This window comes from Leguminivora glycinivorella, chromosome 27 (genome assembly GCF_023078275.1).
Source record: "Leguminivora glycinivorella isolate SPB_JAAS2020 chromosome 27, LegGlyc_1.1, whole genome shotgun sequence".
Taxonomy (NCBI): Eukaryota; Metazoa; Arthropoda; class Insecta; order Lepidoptera; family Tortricidae; genus Leguminivora; species Leguminivora glycinivorella.
This window is the reverse complement of record NC_062997.1, coordinates 3,790,388-3,812,488: the sequence shown is the minus strand read 5'-3', so window position 1 is coordinate 3,812,488 and position 22,101 is coordinate 3,790,388. Positions and strand designations below refer to the sequence as shown.

General features: G+C 36.4%; 1 protein-coding gene across 1 annotated transcript in view; it reads right to left on the bottom strand.

Annotated features, from left to right (window-relative positions):
* Positions 1-22,101, bottom strand: part of LOC125240269 (homeobox protein PKNOX2-like) — a 54,195-nt gene that overhangs the window by 13,451 nt on the left and 18,643 nt on the right. Inside the window, exon 2 of the mRNA XM_048148129.1 lies at positions 446-545. Coding sequence (XP_048004086.1) covers positions 446-516 — 71 coding nt within the window. The 5' untranslated portion in view covers positions 517-545. The remainder of the gene's footprint in view (positions 1-445; positions 546-22,101) is intronic.

Here is a 22,101-nt window from a genome sequence, read left to right as displayed (position 1 = left end):
ATATCCTGATCCTGAGGTAAGGGTAAAGGTATTATCTAGACAAACAGAGGATAGTCAGTTTTGTTTACAGAGAACCAGTAAATGCAAGAATCGGGCCTCTCCATTTCTGCCGTATAGGTGTTGTAAAGGGACAAACAAACTCTATTGGCTTGATAATTTTAGAGAACGTTTATAGAATAAGGGGGTTTGCCTCTTTTGTTCTAGTACGACTACTATACTTTGCACAGTGATTTTTAAGGATTTGGCAGCTCAATAGAAATGACCGGCGTCATGATCATGACAGTCGAAATGTATGAGACAGTCAAATTTTTTTTGCGATTTCAGCATTGGTCCCATAATAAAAGTTGTTCACTATGACCTCAAAAGTCACTTTGCAAAGATTGAACGGTCCTTTTTAATTAACCGTGTATAAGGTACACAGTGCGCTCTTATAAGGTACACTTACTTATAGACGGCCCTCTTGTCCGCCTCGAATTGGGCCTGGTCGCCGTCGGCTGCGGGCGCGGCGCCCTGCATCCCTAGCACCGCCCCCGCCCCGCCACCATCTGAAACAGACAGACAAACAAATATTATAACCTAACCACAAAATTAAAATTTTGAAAAACCCCCGACCGCGACATAGTAGACCGATTTTCATGAAACACGGCTAAGAACACTCCCGACTAACTCAGCTTTCAGACAAAAAACAAACAAAAATAGTTTGACGTGTCTGTCTGTCTGTCTGTGTGTGTGTCTGTTTGTGGCATCGTGGCTACCGAACGGATGAACCGATTTACATTTAGTTTTTTTTATCTGAAAGCTGAGTTAGGGAGTGTTCTTAGTTACTAGTACAACTTATTGAACGATCGAGTGACAAAGCTCACAGTTTTGTAATCACGATCGGCACACGTTTCTCTAGTTGTGTGCTGTGCTGAAAGATGTTGCAAGCGTTGATGGTTCCTCGCCACTTAGGCAAATCATAACCTAACCACAAAATTAAAATTTTGAAAAAACCCCCGACCGCGACCTAGTGGACCGATTTTCATGAAACATGGCTAAGAACACTCTCGACTAACTCAGCTTTCAGAAAAAAAAAACTAAATCAAAATCGGTTCATCCGTTCGAGAGCTACGATGCCACAGACAGACACACACACAGACAGACAGACAAACAGACAGACAGACAGACAGACAGACAGACAGACATACACACAGACAGACACGTCAAACTTATAACACCCCTTCGTTTTTGCGTCGGGGGTTAAAAATGGAGGCAGATAATGAAGAAATTCCACTGTCACCAGAATGTTTCAAGAAGTTTCATCTATACTCATCATCCTCCTTGCGTTATTCCGGCAATTGCCACGGCTACTGGGAGCCTGGGGTCCGCTTTGACAACTAATCCCAAGATTTGGCGTAGGCACTAGTTTTTACGAAAGCGACTGCCTCTGACCTTCCAACCCGAAGGGTATTTAAACTAGACCTTATTGGAATTAGTCCGGTTTCCTCACGATGTTTTCCTTCACCGAAAAGCGACTGGCAAATATCAAATGACATTTTGCACATAAATTCCGAAAAACTCATTGGTGCAAGCCGGGGTTCGAACCCGCGACCTCTGCACCTCGCTAGGCTACCAGCTTTATAGTTAAGTTTCATCTATACTAACATCTATATAAATATCTATACTTATATTACAAATGGGAAAGTGTGTGTGTCCGTTTGTTTGTCCGTCACGACAAGACGGAGCGATGAATTGACGTGATTTTTGAAGTGGAGATAGTTGAAAGGATGGAGAGTAACATAGGCTACTTTTTGTCTCTTTCTAACTCAGCTTTCAGCCAAAAAAAACTAAATCTAAATCGGTTCATCCGTTCGGGAGCTACGATGCCACAGACAGACACACAGACAGACAGACAGACAGACAAACACACAGACAGACACCCCAACTTATAACACCCCTTCGTTTTTGCGTCGGGGGTTAAAAATCAATAGGAATAGGTAACTGTTAATTAATGTAGCATGATAAATTTACCGCATTTTTGGAAATCATACTTCTGGCATTTTTTCTTGGCAGTAAATTTCATACCATAGACTGTGCAAACCACAGAACTTAATTTAGATAGAAGAAACAAATTCATATATTTGTATAGGGGCCGAGCGGGTCAAATTTTGTACTGAAGTTGATTCTTGCATGTAATTTTAAATATGTCTCAGGCTCTTGATTGTTCATAATTTTTGTGTTGTTGCAATTGAATATCACGTAACGAGGCATTTTTTATGTTTTGGTTGACTTCAACTTACAACAATTGACGCCCGAAAGCTGCAAGCTGCGAGTAAAGACGGACAACTCAGTGGATTTCACTGAGTTCATTTGACACGCTAAGTAGATACGTTTGCTTGATCTATGGTATATATATGACATCTATGGTGCAAACGTTATAAACCTCAAACATCAAGGTAAGTATGATGTTTACAACACATTATTTTCCATCAAAACCTACCAACTGAGCTCTCACCTAATATCTTAGATATTAAATAAACAACGCAAAACTAGGAACCATTACCCTCACCCCAAACAATAGCGGGCACGCGCCGTCGCAATAAAAAGAGATATTAAACCACCACATTCATCACAAATGTTGCAGATTGATATAAGATAAGATAGGTACAGACTTGCAGATAATGGCTTTTTCTCAAACATGGTATGAAATATTGATGTTATGTGCCTTATAATTGGCAGCGAAGTATGACGTTGCAGGTGCGGCTAGGACGATTGATAGATAATGGAATTTCATACAAACCTTGCAGGCCAAGGCCGGCAAAGTCTACTTTTTTAATTTCCAAACACAGATAATTGTGACATAACATCCAGGTATTTAGCCAATTAATAAAAAAAACTATAAGGGGCTTTATAGACGTGCCGACTGCAACTGGTACGGGCCCTAGACAATATTTGATTTTAAGTGCGTTTTCATACAAAAAAAATTTTTTTCGTTTTTTTTTAATTTTTTTTTATTTTTTGTTTTTTTATAGGGGTATACGGGGTGTTAAAGGGGAACGAAAATTCGATTATTTTTGCGCTACGACGCACCGTTTAGGAGATACAGCCATCCAAAGTTACTATTTTCAGTAGACTTTATTTATTTCATACGATGTTTGAGAAAAGCACTATACATACCTCGGCGGGAAATGGGGTTGCCTTTGTCCCGGCCTCTGTAGTAATGTACTATTATAAAGCTTTATAATTTACCTTAGTGTTTTTGTGAGTATACGAAGGTAATGTGCGGACATTTGAGTTTACAACTTTACCCTTTCTAACCCCCGACGCAAAAACGACGTGGTGTTATAAGTTTGACGTGTCTGTCTGTTTGTCTGTGTGTGTGTCTGTCTGTGGCATCGTCGCTCCCGAACGGATGAACCGATTTGGATTTAGTTTTTTTTGTCTGAAAGCTGAGTTAGTCGGGAGTGTTCTTAGCCATGTTTCATGAAAATCTGTCCACTTGTGAAATGAGAGCCAAGTTCAATAATATGATATTTGCCTATGGATATACACTCTAAAAAAAATTTGTTTGCTCCTATCAATATTTTGATCGTCGTAGTCAAGCATCTTGATTCCATACGAGCCTGATAAGATCTTAGACAAATGGAATAAGGTAATTTTGATTGCTCTTACTTTTGCAACGTAACTGAGACAATTAAGATCTTGTTCAATAATTACATGAAAAATAATTAGGCGAACTAAATTACCTTAGCAAGTTCAACTAAGCACTTGATAATTATTATCATGATACGTAACTGTATCAACTAACGCAAATCAGTTAGTTCAACTATGACGTTGCTCAATATTAACATGGATAATGATTGTATTAATTATTTGACCTAAATAAATTCAACTAAGAACATGATTACATCTACTTACGAACCTTGTGAGTCTGAACTAAGATATTGGTCAATTTGAATATTAATTGTTTAATCAATTCAACTAAGACATCTGTCAATATTAACATGAAGCATTACTGTATTAACTATTTAATCCGAATAAGTTCAACTAAGAACATGATTACATCTACTTACGCACCTTGTGAGACTGAACTAAGATATTTTTCTATTTGAACATGAATTGTTTAATCGATTCAACCAAGATGTAGGTCAATATTAACATGAGGCATTACTGTAGTAACCATTAAAACCAAATAAGTTCAATTAAGGACATGATTACATCGATATACACACTTTGTGAGAGTGAACTATGATATTGTTCAATTTGAATCTTTGTTTTGTTATACATTTCAACTGAGAAGCTTGTTCAGTACTATCATTCATGTTCAATTGCACTATGACTTACTTTGTCTCATTTACTAAGACAACAACCCCTTATTGATAATTGTCATAAAACACCACGGGACTGAATTAGACAAATTATGTTTTATACCTATTTACAAATACATACGTTAACTTGACAGATAACATAAAACGATTCATATCTAATTCAGGCTGGTGATGCGTTTATGAATAACGCCATAAATAAAACAAAAGTTATAAAAAATGACATTTATTCATAATATACTTGGCACCTACTACTACTACCTACTTAGAATAAATAGTTCTTTTCTTGCGGCGGTTATCACATCACAGTATTACCTAACAACTTACAAGTTCAATGGAGGAAGAAATCGAAATTTTAAAAACATGGGAGTTGGAAACTTAAGACGCTACAGGAGCGAAAATGCTAAAATGGAAAGGAACCCCCCTTTCAATTTGGGAATTCTAATTTAATATACAAGTGTTATTCACTACATTTATCAAAAAAAATGTCCATTAAGAACAACTCAGTAAAAAAATATTGCAAAAAAAGCTTTAAAATCGAGGTTTCGCTCTCGACTGTTTCCCCTTCAAAACTTAGTCAATCGTAATGAAATTTGAGAATCTGAATAACAATGAAATAATCAGTGTCGGACCGTTCAGTTTTTTTGGCTAACAGGCTAGTTTCCTACTAGTCAAATCAGCTTATTTTTAAGAAAACGATTTGCTAATATGGAATTACTATGAAATACTGAGGAGTGACGTCACGGTCAATTCATTTACTTTATATCTTTCTCTTTGACTTATTAAATAGAAATTATGTTTAAACACAACTAAGTGTCTACATTTTTCTTCTAATTAAGTGGTGCTTTCTTTCGTCCACTGCACAAAATATTTTATTTTAAGTATAGGAACTTAGCCTATTGCCACCAATTTTGAATGCCACACCTTTTTTACGCCATAATCAATAACACCGTTTTTGGAAATTTTCGATGGGCTCTAGTGTCTTTAAAAATAAGAAAGTCAAAAAATCAATACGGTCCGACACAGATAAAAATTATTATACTGTGCTGAAAAAATCATGGCTGTATCTTGAAAAACCAGGGAGGAAATAGTCGAGAGCGTTTGTATGGAGAATTGATCACTCCTGTATCGTCTTAATACCAGAGTTCACCAGTAAGTACAATGTATTATATTTTCATTATTGATTATTGTTTGTTTGTTCAGAGTATCATCTTAGGTCAGCGAAGATTTTGTAGCATGTATTTATTGCGTTCATAATGGACTGTCTTTCATAGATTACCGATCTGCTAGCAACAACTAGAAATGATTAGATTTTTTGTGTGCATCAGAATGACTGACCAAAATGGCAGATCGATGTTGGAGTAACATTAGCATTTACTACCTATTTGCTACTATTTACTACCTGTATTGACACATTTGCTACCTAAGTTAAAAAAAAAGATTTTCCAAAAAAAAGTGGGCAGTCATTCTGACGTCAGGATGACTGCCCAAACGGTACTCCGTTCAGGTCCAACCCCGACATACTTGTCGGGGTTGGACCCCTTAATTAGCAACAATGTATGTACTATGATTTACTACCTATTTGCTACCTACACATATACTTTTTTCAGATTTTTTAGTTAAAAAATAACGATTTTATGAGCAAAGTATTATTTTTAGAGATTTTTTCAATAAAGCCTTTTATTGATTAAAGCCTTTTTCCAATAAAGCGATTTTTTCCGCCTAAACTGAATATATCGGGGTTGGACCCCCTAATTTGCAACAATGTATGTACTATAATTTACTATCTATTAGCTAGCTAGCTGCACATATATTTTTTTTAGATTTGTTTGCCAAAAAATAACGATTTTATAAGCAAAATAGTTTTTTTGTAGAAATGTGTTTCATAAAGTGGGCAGTCATTCATATATCAGGTTGGACCCCCTAATTTGCAAACATTCTGTCCTATGATTAACTACCTATTTGCTACCTACATATATACCTATATATTTTCATTATATTCAGATTTTTATTTTTTTATAATAAAATCTGAAAACTTGCAAATATTATGTAGGTAGGCAAATTGGGCCTAAATTTTTATTTATTTTATAAAAAAAAACTGAAAACATACATATATTATGTAGGATATGTATGTTTCAAATTAGGAGGTCCAACCTGAAGTATGAATGACTGGCACTTTATGTAACACATTTCTACAAAAAAAAATCATTTTGCTCATAAAATCGTTATTTGTGTCTAAAAAACCTGAAAAATATATATGTGCAGGTAGCAAATAAGTAGTAAATCATAGTATATACATGGTTGCAAATTAGAGGGCCCAACCCCGACAGACTCAGTTTGGGCAGTCGTCCTGACGTCAGAAAGACTGCCCACTTTATGGAAAAATCTCTAAAAATAATACTTTGCTCATAAAATCGTTATTTTTTTAACTAAAAAGTCTGAAAAAATATATGTGTAGGAAGCAAATAGGCAGTAAATCATAGTACATACATTGTTGCTAATTAAGGGGTCCAACTCCGACATACTCAGTTTGGGCAGTCATCCTGACGTCAGAATGACTGCCCACTTTATTTTTGGAAAATCTTTTTTTAACTTAGGTAGCAAATGTGCCCATATAGGTAGTAAATAGTAGTAAATAGGTAGTAAATGCTAATGTTACTCCAACATCGATCTGCCATTTTGGTCAGTCATTCTGATGCACACGATTTTTTCAAGAGACTCACCCACAACAATACAATTATGTATGGCTGGCATGACAATCCTATTTTTTGAAGTGTGGCTATGCAAAGTTCGATGGTCTGGCTAATTTCTGCACTAGAGCGGATATGCTTTATGAAACCTTCCCTTACTTCCATTTTGCTGGGCTTCCAATTTTGACTTGCACCGGAACCTCGCTTCTTCTTTTGGCGGACTGCCGCAGTGTTCAGCAAAAATGGAATGGTGAGAAATCCGGTTATATTCGTTGTTTCCTCATAGGACGCTATAAAAATGGGACTAGTTAGTAAAATATTATTACAAACGATATAATATAAGGAAAGGTCAATGCGACTATATGCATCCTTTTCTTTAGGGTGCTAGAGAAAAGGATACCTATAGTTTTCTTTGTTCTTATTTACTGACAGACTTGTTTCACAGAGTAAAGCTAGTAAATCTTATTATATTTACCAAAGAATATCCTTGTGGTTTTTTGAGAGCAGAATATTTTCAAAAGTAATTTTCTATAGTTTGTTGACCAGCAACGTCATATAAAAACTGCGTCCTTCTTTTTATACTTTGGTCCTATTTTTCTTCGACTAGGATCCGAGGCATTTTCTAGCCATTGCAAATCATCTTCAAAATTGCCTTCTGTTTCAAATTGAATGCCAGCAGTGATGCAGAGTCCAATGAATCTTAAGAGCTTTTCCAAAATCTGAAAAATATTTAGAAATTTTAGTTTTCATTTGCCTCTTCTCTTGCATTAATATAATTATAATACAATTAATTGCAGTCGTAACCTACATATACACTCATAGTATAAATGTATCATAATAATAAATAAATAAATTAATGTGACAGGATATTCTTACACAGATTGACTGGGTCCCACAGTAAGCTCAAGAAGGCTTGTGATGTAGGTAGGGTACTCAGACAACGAACCCGGGACTGCGACTTAGTAGGGACGGTCACTACTCGCTAGGCCAGCCCGGTATCTTGCCTAACAATGCAGTTATATTAAAAATATTATTGTGATAATGTGCATGAGAAACAATATGTTACTTCAAAAATGGTTGGAATAAAATCTCTCTCTGGTATGTTGGTCTGCCTATGTGGTATTAATTTATTGAATTGTAATTCTTATATGTTTTTTACAATAAAATACAGAACCTCCTCCTTCTAGGTAAAGAAGTTTGTTAGAAACTGCTTACCCTGGAATTATAACTGGGCTCTGGTTTTCTTATCAGCAATTGCAGATGGCACATTTTCTGGCACATTTTCCTTTTCTGAGGGCAAGTTTTCCTTTTCTGAAGTTTCTATAACTATTAGGTCTGTGCAAAACCCATCAGGGTCTGGAAATGAATGATACAATTAATATCACATACCATACTACAAAATTATGAACAGCGTGGAAAAAATATTTGGCCCTAGAGGAACCGTGCATCTTTTTTAACTCAAAGTTAATATTTTTCAATATTCATCTTTAATCCCTGTTACCATCTATGTAGGGTTTGAATCATATTTCTCCATTGACTGTTAGTCCTGGACAGCTTGAGTGGCCACCTCCCACTCGTACACCCAAGTCGAAGGGAATGTTTTTTCTTTTCAAAAACCACTGTTTTTTAAGTAAAAAGGCATCTGCTCCTCCTCCTCTCCTCTACTTAGCATAATCCAGTTCTTAATTCTACTATAAATAAATATTTGGGGACACCTTACACTAATCAACCTAGCTCCAAACTAAGCAATGATTATTCTATAGATGCTAGACGATTATATGCATAGATACATGTCATGTCTGTGTTCATCACACTAGGCCAAACTTTGTTACACAAATTGATAAATCCCACTGTTAGATCAAGAAGGCATGTGTTCTGGGTACTGATGATATACAAATACTGAAGTAAATAGAAAACACCCATGACACGGCAACCTCTGTATCATACAAATATCCTTATCCTTACATGTGAATTATTACGAGCTTGCATCCATCATCGGCCGGGGCCGCAGCCCAGCAAGCTATTGGCCTCGTGTCATTAGCAACTTGACTAAATAATGAAAAAAATACATTGTACTTACTGGTGAATTTTCGTATTAAGTTCTCCAACTCCCATGTTTTTCAAAAATTCGATCACTTACTCCATTGAACTTGTAAGTTGTTAGATCTGTGATGTGATATGATAACCGCCGCAAAAAATTTCAACACAACAGTCAACACGTGTTGACAAGTCAGTTCGGCGCCAGTGTTGCCAACTCCGATTTTGAAAAACGCTAGGCTAATGTACAGAAGATGTCTAAAATACGTTAACATTTTATTTAAATGAGTCTCCCTCGAATTAAAGGCATAAAGGTATTTAAAATAAATGATTAAAAATAATTCAGTACCTATCTAAAATTGAAATGCCGTCAAATGATACCTAATGTGCAGTAAAATTCACCGTAATTTGTTATTTGGTTACGAGTCTGTTGTTTTTTAGCAATATATTCGATAAAAATTTTATTTTAACTAATAGATAATAATCAATAGTAAACTACGATACAAGTGCGAAAAATAGGAAATTCGAAACGAGTTGTAATTAAAACACGAACGAAGAGAGTCTTTTAAATCGACACGAGTAGTGATATAGTGACACCTATAATACTTATTCTATTCGTACATGTATCGTACAACGTTTTACAATAAATAAAATAAATAAAATAAAATAAAATAAAATAAAATGCGTTTATTTCAGACTAACATGTGTCCATAGTTTGTTAGTAACAATAACAAGAACATCTTAAATAACTATATTAGTACCTAATCCTAAATGAAGTGAGGACCAATGCCTGATTAGGCCACTGTCCCACCTCTCGGCCACTACGCTCAGGAGGCTGTGGCGGCTGTCGCGGACTCTGCGGAGCACTGCGGCGCAGCGCTTGCGCAGCGTCGCGTGAAAACCATCTACGTGCGCGTCCGCGAACATGCCGGATGCGCTGCAGTGCCGCGGCAGCCGCAACAGCACCCTGAACGCATCATTATATTGAACCCGCAATGTATTTAGCGAGCGTTGCGTAAAATTTGTCCACAAGCTGCAGGTATACAGCGATGTACAGTACGCACGGAACAGGGTAATCTTAACTTGAGCTGTGCACCGACTGAACCTGCGAGCTATCATATTGGCTCTAACAGCAAGAGCCCTTCGCTCCCTCTCGATATCAGAATCATCACGCAAATCATCGGTAACCAAGTGCCCAAGGTATTTAAATGAATTTACTCTCCTCAGCTGCTCACCGTTCAAGAGAATCGGCGGGACATGAGACGGGCACTTGGTTCCCGCCTTGAAAACCATATACTCACTTTTCGATACATTATATTTTAAGCTATGTCTTAAAGCATATGACTCACACTTTTCGATAAGGGTTCGAAGTCCTCCAACCGATGGGCTCAACAACACCATATCATCTGCATAGCTTATGTTGTTAAATGCTACCCTGTTAACATGGCATCCGACATGCATGCTGCTGAGCTCATCGATGAGATCGTTAACATACAATACATACCATAATTATATAATAGTACATTACGATTTACGATAGGTACTAGTGCGAAAAGGTGGAAGTTCGAAACGAGTGGCAATAAATTAAAACACAACAGAAGGGAGTGTTCTAAATCGACACGAGTTACGAATTTCCTTTTCGCACGTGTATCGTACGACGTTTTTCAGTACAGATGGTCCTCCGAAGTTTCGACCTGACAAGAAATGAATCACTTCTCGCACTAGTGCGTAAAAAACGCAACATCTGTACTGAAATAGTACATTACGATACAAGTGCGTAAAAAGGAAGTTCGAAACGAGTGGCGATAAATTAAAACACGACCGAAGTGAGTGTTTTAAATCGACACGAGTTACGAATTATATATATACATATATATAGAGTAACCGAAATGGGAAGGGGTGGATCCGTTCCTGACTTGGATACTCATGAAGAATACAAAACTGAACCCAAATCGAGTCCGGCTATGCTAACGCTGCAGCGTTTTTGATAACAGTGTGTAAGCCTTATTGCGATTATTAAATAACTTTAACGATTCTGACAACACTTTCATAGTGGGCTATCAAATTTATGGAAAGCATGGTTAGCTTAATAGGATCAGCATGGCAATCCGTAAATAACTCACCCTTCCATTTATTTTGAAAATGGTTATATTACATCGACGTCCGCCACACACCAAAATTCATAATAAAATTGAATACCATATGGCGATGACAAATATGGTTGCTTTCAAGTTGATGCCTTAGACCAAATATGCAAAAGTATGTGCCCAATGCTAAATGGAAAATTTCGATGAAAGAGCCGTGAAAATATCCCAGATCTGGTATATTTTATTCCGAGTTGGCAACACTCGCACGCGCCGCGGGAGGGGCGCGGGCGGAAGGCAGATGTACAAACGCTTACCCCTACTATTTCACTTGATTGATCAGATTACCAATTATTTAATTTGTTTATTATCATAATTGATTTAACAATTCATTCTTAGTAGAGCTCAATTCATTTCGTAATTGATACAAAAATTTTATCATACTGGGATTGAAAAATGTATCTTCGTTGTTTCAAAATTTTATATGTCTAGAACTATTAACATACTTATCTGTCTTAAAGAATTAGTTGAGCATTGAAGCAACCTAGATTTAATTTATGTCAAATACCAAGTCTTATTTGAATCAACAAAGACAAAATAATCAAATTAAGCATGAAAATGATTAAAACCATTATCATACTTATCTGTTTTAATGAATTAGTTCAGGATTGAATGTACCTACACGTTTAGTTGTTTGAAATACCTAATCATATTTGAATCAATAGAAAAAAATAATCAAATCAACTATGAAAATGTTTAAAACAATTAACATACCTATCTGTTTTAATGAATTTGAACAGGATTGAATCTACCTATGTTTAGTTGTTTCAAATATCTAATCTTATTTGAATCAACAAAGACAAAATAATCAAATTGACTATGAAAATATTCAGAACTATTAATATACTTATCTGTTTTAATGAATTAGTTCAGGATTGAATCAACCTATGTTACATAGTTTTGCCTAACAAGTAAATAATTGATTCAAGGTGTTCAATGGTTAGGAATAACAAAATACCTAAGTCATTAGTTCAATCATACACTCCCTTATTGTTTTTAGTAATCAGCTTTATTTGAATTATATAAGATCGTAATTGTAGTGATTAACTTAACGTCAACTAAGAGAAAACTGCTCTTAGTTGGCCTTCATTTTTTAGAGTGTACTATATATTATTTTATAGAATTATATAGTATTGATACATTTCGACTGTCATGATACCGCTCATTTCTATGGAACAGCCAAGTTTTTTTTCGCGATTTCGACATTGGTCCCATAATAAAAGTATTTTATGTTGTTATAAATAAATTTCAGGACTGGCCATTGAACTTGGCACCCATTCAGATATCACTTCTTTTTTCGTTGAAGTGAACAACCAAGGCATATATTATATTATTGAACTTGGCTCTCATTTCACATTTATGTTTTTGATGGGATCTGACAGCACCCGCTAGGCGAGTGCTTACTAATTTGTCACATTCAGAACAATATTCGAAGTTCGCATTAGGTACATACTATACCAGCTAAGTTCGTAGGCTATTATGGATGTAAACAATGATATGATTTCCCAACTTGCCTATTCACCTGACTTCGCCTACAGCTATAGGGATCGTAATTAACCAACAAAAGGACCCTCGCAGTTTGAGGAAGTCTGCTATTGTGATCGCATTTGAGCGAAACCACTATAATATGATCCTCCCAAGAGATCTATATTGTTAATACCTATACTGTGTACTTTTAGGTGCTTAAAAAAACGTAAAATAATTTTCACCACACCAACTGATAAAGGCTTACTTTGCTATTCGAAAACAGATAGCAATATTGCATTTTATCCACAAGAGTGCAAAGTAATTTCATACAAATTTTAACTTGAGGTCTTAAGCTGGTAGAATTTACTTATGATGTTATTTAATCATAAATATTGAATTAATTGATGAATTCGATTTAATTTGATGTTTTATACTGACTAAACAAAATGTTGGTGTCGTGAAAAATTTTGTGTTTCACTCGGTGGCAAAGTTTGTTTAATTAGCTTAAGCCTTTTGAGGGTAGATTTTGCTTACATTAATTGAAATACCTAAGATGCAGACTAAAGTCACACCTCGGACACTGGCGATCAAATATATGAAAGAGGCGCGTTCCTAGCACACATTGCAAACTCGTGTAGGTAAACGCGTACCATGCTTGTATGAGTGAGATATGACAGGTCGACTGTTCACGTTTTTGACAGGCGGTAATTGTGAGGTAACCGAGAGGGGGTGGGCGGCACTTTCAGCGAGGAACGGGAGTGGCCATACTGTACGATAGTACTCTTTATTATACTGTGCTAAAGTGGAGCTTCAAATTTTTAAGGGACGTACTGCAGACTACTTTACACTGGCCTCTGACCGGACCAATGTTGCGATTCGGTACGCCCGACTGGTATATCTTTAAACCCAAACAGGCCCCGTAGACAAATGTCATTTCTGCGAAACGAAACGCCATCGAAACGCTGCAGAAGTGTAGTCTGGCTCCGTCACGCCAATACGTAAAAGCGATAGAGATAGATAGCTACGAAAGAGATATTATCGTGAGCGTTTGTGCATTTGGCTACGCACACAGGTCTATAGTAGAGTGCCCCTTATTCTAGTTTTACAAACAGGGGTTGGCTTTTGGAATAACCGCCCTTATTGCTCCCGAACGATTTCCGACAAACAAGGGGTGATTATTGGCGTTTGTTTTAATAATTTCGCTTTTATATGAAGTTCGTAGGCTTTGTTTTTAGTATTTTCTTCTCATTTGTTTTTGTAGGATCTTTCTTTCTTGGTTCCTGTATGAAAGAAAGGTTTTATAAATTATACTTTCAATTGCCGTGATTTAGGGTTTCGTACCTCAAAAAGGAAAAACGGAACCCTTATAGGATCACTCGTGTGTCTGTTTGTCCGTCTGTCACAGCAAATTTCTCCGAAACTACCGAACCAAAAGACCCCCCCCCCCCCCCCTTAAGAAGCCCTTCTTGTAGTGTACGGAACCCTTGCAACGCGAGTACAACTCGCACTTGGCCGGTTTTTTAGTTGAAGGGATGGAGAGTGACATAGGCTACTTTTTGTCTCTTTCTAACGCGAGCGAAGCCGCGGGCAAAAGCTAGTAATTTATATTTAAGCGTAAATATTTGCGACTTCGCCAGCACAAACAAGAGAATTTTCAAGAAATATTCCCGAGTATTGTTTCCAATAGAGAATGTTTCTGCAGCGAGGAAACGCACACTTTACATTCTTCTGGAGACGCTGTAGTGTAGGGATGCGCTGACTATATCGATATCGATATGTAGGGAACAAATCAAAACTACAGAACGTAACATTAAAAACTTACTGAAGAACTTTCTGAATTTGGAATTGAATCATAATGTTCGACGTTTTCAAGTTTTTTATACAATAATATAACCTAACTAAATTTAAATTAAAAAAAAAAATACCCGACACAGTGGACCGATTTTCATCAAACATGGCTAAGAAGTTAAGAACTGTCGCGACGGATACAGCTTTCTAACAAAAAAAAACTAAATTTTCTCAGTCGGGATCTACGATGCCAGACAGACATTTCAAACTTAAAACACCCCGTCGTTTTTGCGTCGGTTAAAAATAGTTACCTATTTGTTTTGCAAGGGAGCAAAGTTGTTCTTTAATCGCACGTGCGTATATTGAGTAACGCATACCCGTAACGTATACCCGAGCAAGCGAAAGATTCCAATATTTGTAATCTTGACCGTTGAGAGGATTTCAAGGCACGAAGGTTACCTAAACAAAATATACCACCACCGAGTAAAACAAAAATGTTCACCACAGTAACAAGAAGAAAATACTAACGGCAAAAGATCAAAACTACGAGTAAATCAAACCCATCAATTTATTAATTAAGTATAGGTACTTAAAATCGCTACGCACGGTGTCATAAGTCATAATAAAACAATGCGAGTCAGATGTCATAGGGTTACTATTTTGCAACACATATTGTGTAAATTTTAAACTAACATAATTTTATTTAATATTTATGATAATTTCATAATACAACAGTCTTTATTGTCCACCAATAATAAATACCTAATAAAAAAAATTCGATTGAACAAGAGGGTAAAATAAACACATTTTTAAATTTAGCCAAGCTAATTTCGTCAAAAAAGTAGCAAGTTTAGACGCGAATGTTCTCTCTCTGGATATAAATAAATTTGTACTTGGCCTTTTACTAGTGATATTTTTTTACCTATTAATATCAATTTATTTTAATTTATCAATAGTAATGTCAATTTAAACATAATATTTTTGATTTGACATCTCATAGCAAATCGCGACTTAGCACATTCTTACAATTTATCGATATTAAATATTTGTCACCTCACTAGCAACACTAGGAGAGCGGTGAAACAGATAAGTTAGCCATTTAGATTCCGAACGTGCGCGCTCGATCCGTTCGAATTTTGAATATTTACAATACACGTATACCATAGACTGGAGAAAATGCGGAATTTATTGAAAGAAGCGTTGTCTCTGCCTTATGAGGTACGTGCGTTTGTCGATAGTTTGCTTAATCTGTAGTTCCGTTTAGCATTTTGTCTATTCCGCTGAATCGAATGGAAACTACTCGCATTTTGGAAAATTTACTTCGTGGTTTATCGAATTGCGGTATTCGCGTTTCTTTCTTTGAAACAAAGAGGGACACTTATACTCTGGCACACGACGTTTTTCAGTTGGAAAAGGCGCCGATAAAAAACCGTGGTCCGCCTTATGGTAAGCCCTGTTATAGTCCGTCCGTTTTTAGGGTTCCGTAGTCAACTAGGAACCCTTATAGTTTCGCCATGTCTATCTGTCCGTCCGTCCGCGGATAATCTCAGTAACCGTTAGCACTAGAAAGCTGAAATTTGGTACCAATATGTATATCAATCATGCCAACAAAGTGCAAAAATAAAAAATGGAAAAAAATGTTTTATTAGGGTACTCCCCCTACATGTTGTCACTGAGCATGTTTAAATTTGCCAGCGCTTTGGTGCAAAATGTAATGCTGTGTAAATTGTATGTTATATTAATAAATAATAATAATGTAAATTGGGGGCTGATTTTTTTTTCATTCCAACCCCAACGTGTGATATATTGTTGGATAGATATTTAAAAATGAATAAGGGTTTACTAAGATCATTTTTTGATAATATTAATATTTTCGGAAATAATCGCTCCTGAAGGAAAAAAAAGTGCGTCCCCCCCCCCCCTCTAACTTTTGAACCATATGTTTAAAAAATATGAAAAAAATCACCAAAAGTAGAACTTTATAAAAACTTTCTAGGAAAATTGTTTTGAACTTGATAGGTTCAGTAGTTTTTGAAAAAAATACGGAAAACTACGGAACCCTACACTGAGCGTGGCCCGACACGCTCTTGGCCGGTTTTTTTACATTCGTCAGACTATACAAACAAGCGAAAAATGCAGATATTCTTATTATTCTCATTTAATATTCCTGCACACAACATGGACAATATATTGCTATATGGAATTTATAAAATCTTTATGAAAGACGTGGCTATGTGAAGAAATTTAAGTCTGCTATCTTTAAATATTTTCATATAATATAGTATTTATATTTATAGCGAATCTGTGAAGGATTATGGACAAAAAATATTGTCAATAAGTACATCGAAAAAACCGGCCAAGAGCGTGTCGGGCCACGCTCAGTGTAGGGTTCCGTAGTTTTCCGTATTTTTCTCAAAAACTACTGAACCTATCAAGTTCAAAACAATTTTCCTAGAAAGTCTTTATAAAGTTCTACTTTTGTGATTTTTTTCATATTTTTTAAACATATGGTTCAAAAGTTAGAGGGGGGGACGCACTTATTTTTCCTTTAGGAGCGATTATTTCCGAAAATATTAGTATTATCAAAAAACGATCTTAGTAAACCCTTATTAATTTTTAAATACCTATCCAACAATATATCACACGTTGGGGTTGGAATGAAAAAAAATGTCAACCCCCACTTTACATGTACGGGGGGGTACCCTAATAAAACATTTTTTTCCATTTTTTATTTTTGCACTTTGTCGGCGTGATTGATATACATATTGATACCAAATTTCAGCTTTCTAGTGCTAACGGTTACTGAGATTATCCGCGGACGGACGGACGGACGGACGGACAGACAGACAGACATGGCGAAACTATAAGGGTTCCTAGTTAACTACGGAACCCTAAAAAAGATTGTCAATAAGTACATCGAAAAAGCCAAATCATTACCCAATAGATAACCTAGCCACAAAATTAAAATTTTGAAAAAACCCCCGACCGCGACATAGTGAACCGATTTTCATGAAACATGGCTAAGAACACCCGACTAACTCAGCTTTCTAACAAAAAAAACTAAACCGAAATCGGTTCATCCGTTCGGGAGCTACGATGCCACAGACAGACACCCCGTCGTTTTTGCGTCGGGGGTTAAAAAGCCAAATTATTAGGTACCTAATAGACAAACTTGAATCGCTACAATTAAGTTTACTTAATTAACTTACAGTAGATAATTACTAAGCTATATGCAATGAGCAGTGTGAAATAAATAATTGTATTATCTTATACTATTAAACGAGCAATTCTTGTATATTTATTTATTTATTTATTTATTTATTTATCTATTTATTTATTTATACCGACGATCTCGGAAACCGCTCTAACGATTTCGCTGAAATTTGTTATGTGGGGGTTTTAGTGGGTGAAAAATCGATCTAACATATCCTTAGGTCCCGGAAAACGCGAATTTTCGAGTTTTCACGCGTTTTTCTTCGCGCGCCATCTCGTGTGGAGTAGTTGTACTGTTGAGACAGAAGTCTTTCGGTCGATGTAAGTATTATTTACTTCAAAGACTAGATGGCGACACAGGTCAAGGCTAACACGAATAGAAAAATACACTGAGCTTTTGTGACGAAACGCGCGCCATCTCGTGTGGAGTAGTTGTGTTGTTAAGACTGAGAGTTCTTTCGATTGATCGATGTAGGTACTATTTATTTTCGAACTAGATGGCGACACAGGTCAAGGATACGAAACAGAACCGAGCGAAGCTCGGTCGCCCAGATATTTTTTATAATCTACCATATGTCGTATGTGTGACCCTCGGCGCCTACTACTTTTCAACGTGATTTATATTTATTTACTTTGAAGATAAATAAATATATAAATAAAATAAATATTATAGGACATTCTTACACAGATTGGCTGAGGCCCACGGTAAGCTCAAGAAGGCTTGTGTTGTGGGTACTCAGACAACGATATATCGTCACTACTTTTAAAAAAACTTGTATCTTCGTCTGTCAATGAAAAGAAAATTGTAGTAAGTATGTATGGAATGCATATAGACTTACTGCGTTTTAACTTTGAGGAACAGCGTGAGATACGAGATTTTTTAAAAGTAGTGACGATATATAATATATAAATACTATACATAGAAAACATCCATGACTCAGGAACAAATATCTGTGCTCATCACATAAATAAATGCTCTTACCGGGATTCGAACCCGGGACCGCGGCGCAGCAGGCAGGGTCACTACCGACTGCGCCAGACCGGTCGTCGAAGATTAAATCAATATATTGCATACCTAAAGTCTATCAAACGATTTCCGCTTCTGAAGTCGGCAAAAAATGGCCGCCCTCTGTTAGTCTTTCGACAAGGCACTCGAGTTTAATCACCACTTTTGTACGGCGGAGTGAAGTGTCCCGAACCCTTATCGAGGACAAGTCGATTTCGAGTAGACCTGAGCCTCTATCATAAGTTCATAATGTTTTAGAATACGTTTTCAATAACCTAACCACAAAATTAAAATTTTGAAAAACCCCCGACCGCGACATAGCGGCCTGATTTTCATGAAACATGGCTAAAAACACTCCCGACTAGCTCAGCTTTCAGACAAAAAAAAACTAAATCCAAATCGGTTCATCCGTTCGGGAGCTACGATGCCACAGACAGGCACACACACAGACAGACAGACACGTCAAACTTATAACACCCCGTCGTTTTTGCGTCGTGGGTTAAAAACATAAATTATTCGGATAAAAACTCAAACGAAATATGCGAAATCGAAGTCATATATTTTTGCCGGTTTAATTCAGACTCCTGACACTTTGCAACACTATGCAGAAGTCGGCACGGACTAAAAAGATCCAGTAATTGTTCTCTTCAGTTCGGAAATAATTGACTTAATTGATCGAATTCGCAGTTCGTAGTTCCAACGAGTCTTGATTTTAATTTGTTGTACGTGTTAAGTGGTAGTTAGGAAATGGTTCGTAAAAAGGCTGAATTAAGAGCTAACTAACTGTGAACACATTTTCCCATGTCCCACTTCAGAGCATGGGGTGAGACCTCTCAAACTTGAGAACGTACCCATAAACCTAGGGGACACCAAGCCTGACATTAGGACCAATTGCATCAACCACAGTAAATATAAGATTTTGCAAGAATTTAATTTTTGGCACAAGCTTTTATCGCCGACTGTACCTTTCTTTCAACAGTCATCTACTGCTCTCCGAGATGTTTCTAAAAACCCCTTACTCGATTGGGATACGACGTTTCATAACAGAGTTCTTATGACCACCTTTGTGCTCCATCGTCAGATCAGCTCCATGATATCATAATATTGCATTGTAACGTAATTCACATATGTGCAAAATTTCAGTTCAATCGGAAACCGGGAAGTGGGTCAAATTTAGATTCTACGTTTTGACGCACACTAACATACTAACAAGTTGAATAAAACCTTGTAATAATAAAACTAAATCGGTCCATCCGTTCGAGAGCTACGATGCCAGAGACAAACGGACAGACAAGTCCAACTTATAACACCCCGTCGTTTTTTCGTCGGGGGTTAAAAATAACCGTAAAAAAATGTTGCCAATTCTCAAAATCTTTTCAGTGCCACTCTTGGCAATTAAAGGGTTGAAAGAAAACTACATTTTGATATTATTACAGGTTTTTTATCAACCCGCCTACAGGAAACAAATTACCGTGAAATAAAAGCAATTCCTGCTTCAATTACTCAACTATTATCGCTCGAACTGAATGTAAGTGCTAAGTGAGTGTAACGAAACGTGTGGTCGGAGCGTGGTACAAACAATAACCTAACCACAAAATTAAAATTTTGAAAATACCCCCGACTGCGACACAGTAGACCGATTTTCATGAAACATGGCTAAGAACACTCCCAACTAACTCAGCTTTCAGACAAAAAAACTAAATTTAAATCGGTTCATCCGTTCGGGAGCTACGATGCCACAGACAGACACACACACACAGAGAGTCGGGAGTGTTCTTAGCCATGTTTCATGAAAATCGGTCTACTATGTCACGGTCGCGGGTTTTTTCAAAATTTCAATTTTGTGGTTAGGTTATATACATACATTTTAGTAACAACAGAACTAAATCTTTTCAATTGGACCGCCGCCTAAAAAGTTAATGTATCGTAATGCTCCTAATTAAGTCGGCGCAGGTAAACTAGTTACGGTGTCTGTCTGTCTGTTTGTTCCTCTAATCAGACGAACTCGCACCTCGTTGGGGCGAGGTCGGGAACTTGTATGTTGTTTGTTTTTTGCTTGTTAAACATTTCGAGTAAGAAATTATCGACTTAACGAAATAATAAAAAACGTCAGTCCAATCGGATTATTTTCGGTCAGTTTTTTTTTAAGTTTATAATTAGAACGCAAATTTGCACAAAAACGGAGTAGAGTATTATTTCGTTAACAAAATGACATAACGTCACTACTTTAAAAAAAAACTTGTATCTTCGTCTGTCAATGGAAAGAAAATTGTAGTAAGTATGTATGGAATGCATAAAGAATTACTGCGTTTTAACTTTGAGGAACAGCGTGAGATAAGAGATTTTTTAAAAGTAGTGACGATAAGTTTCCGTTAATCAGTGAAAGAAATTTGCACAAAATAATACATTAAATTACTTTCAGACAAATAAGTAAAAAATAAAGTGATTAAAATCTAATTCACAGGTCTACATTCACCCCTCAACATTTTTTTTTTACATTTTTGGGGTGTTATTTTAACCCCCGACCCGACGCAATTGCGAGATCTTTTGCAACACCATAACCTGTATCTGTATTTCGATTTTAAAAATGGCAAATGCTAAAAATCGAATACTTAACCAATAAAATTCCCTTACACGCAAAGTCAAAACACTGGCCACCCCAACATTGTCCAAAAAAAACTTATCTTCCATTTGTAGAAAAATAAAAACAGATGGAATAAGGCAAGCATCTGGCCGGCGAATTTATGATAATATTCGTTAAATAATAGAGAAGCGTGGCATTAAGATACAAATTCGAGGCGGGGAAAGGGTTCGTAGGGACGGGCGAAGGTAGTTGCAGCGATAATATCGATATCGATAATTTTGATAAATATATGGTCTTTTTAAACAATCAAATGTGATTTAGTTTCAAGTAGTAGTGACAAATAGTGATGCGAAAGGAAATGCACGAGTTAGGTATTTTGAAAAAACTTTAATTCGATTATTCATGGGATAATCAAGACAGCTCTGTGTATTATCAAATTACGTTTTTTAACCCACGACGCAAAAACGACGGGGTGTTATAAGTTTGACGTGTCTGTCTGTCTGTCTGTTTGTTTGGCTGTTTGTGTGTGTGTCTGTCTGTGGCATCGTAGCACGGATGAACCGATTTAGATTAAGTTTTTTCGGAGGTTTTTTTTTTTAATTTTAAATTTATGGTTAGGTTATTCATAAGTGACGACCAAATTTTTTATTTCCATTCATATTTAGTCTTAGCATTTTACAATGTCCATTACTAAGGAGCAATTGCGATATCTTAAAAATTCATAAACAATAAAAGTACGACACTATGCTACAACCACAACCGTACAAGTCAACTGCATCTCTCTCTTTCTTTATCTCTCGGCCTAGCCTTGTCCTATTATTTGGGGTCGGCTCTCCTACTATCTTAGTCCTTTGCCAAAACGCTCTGT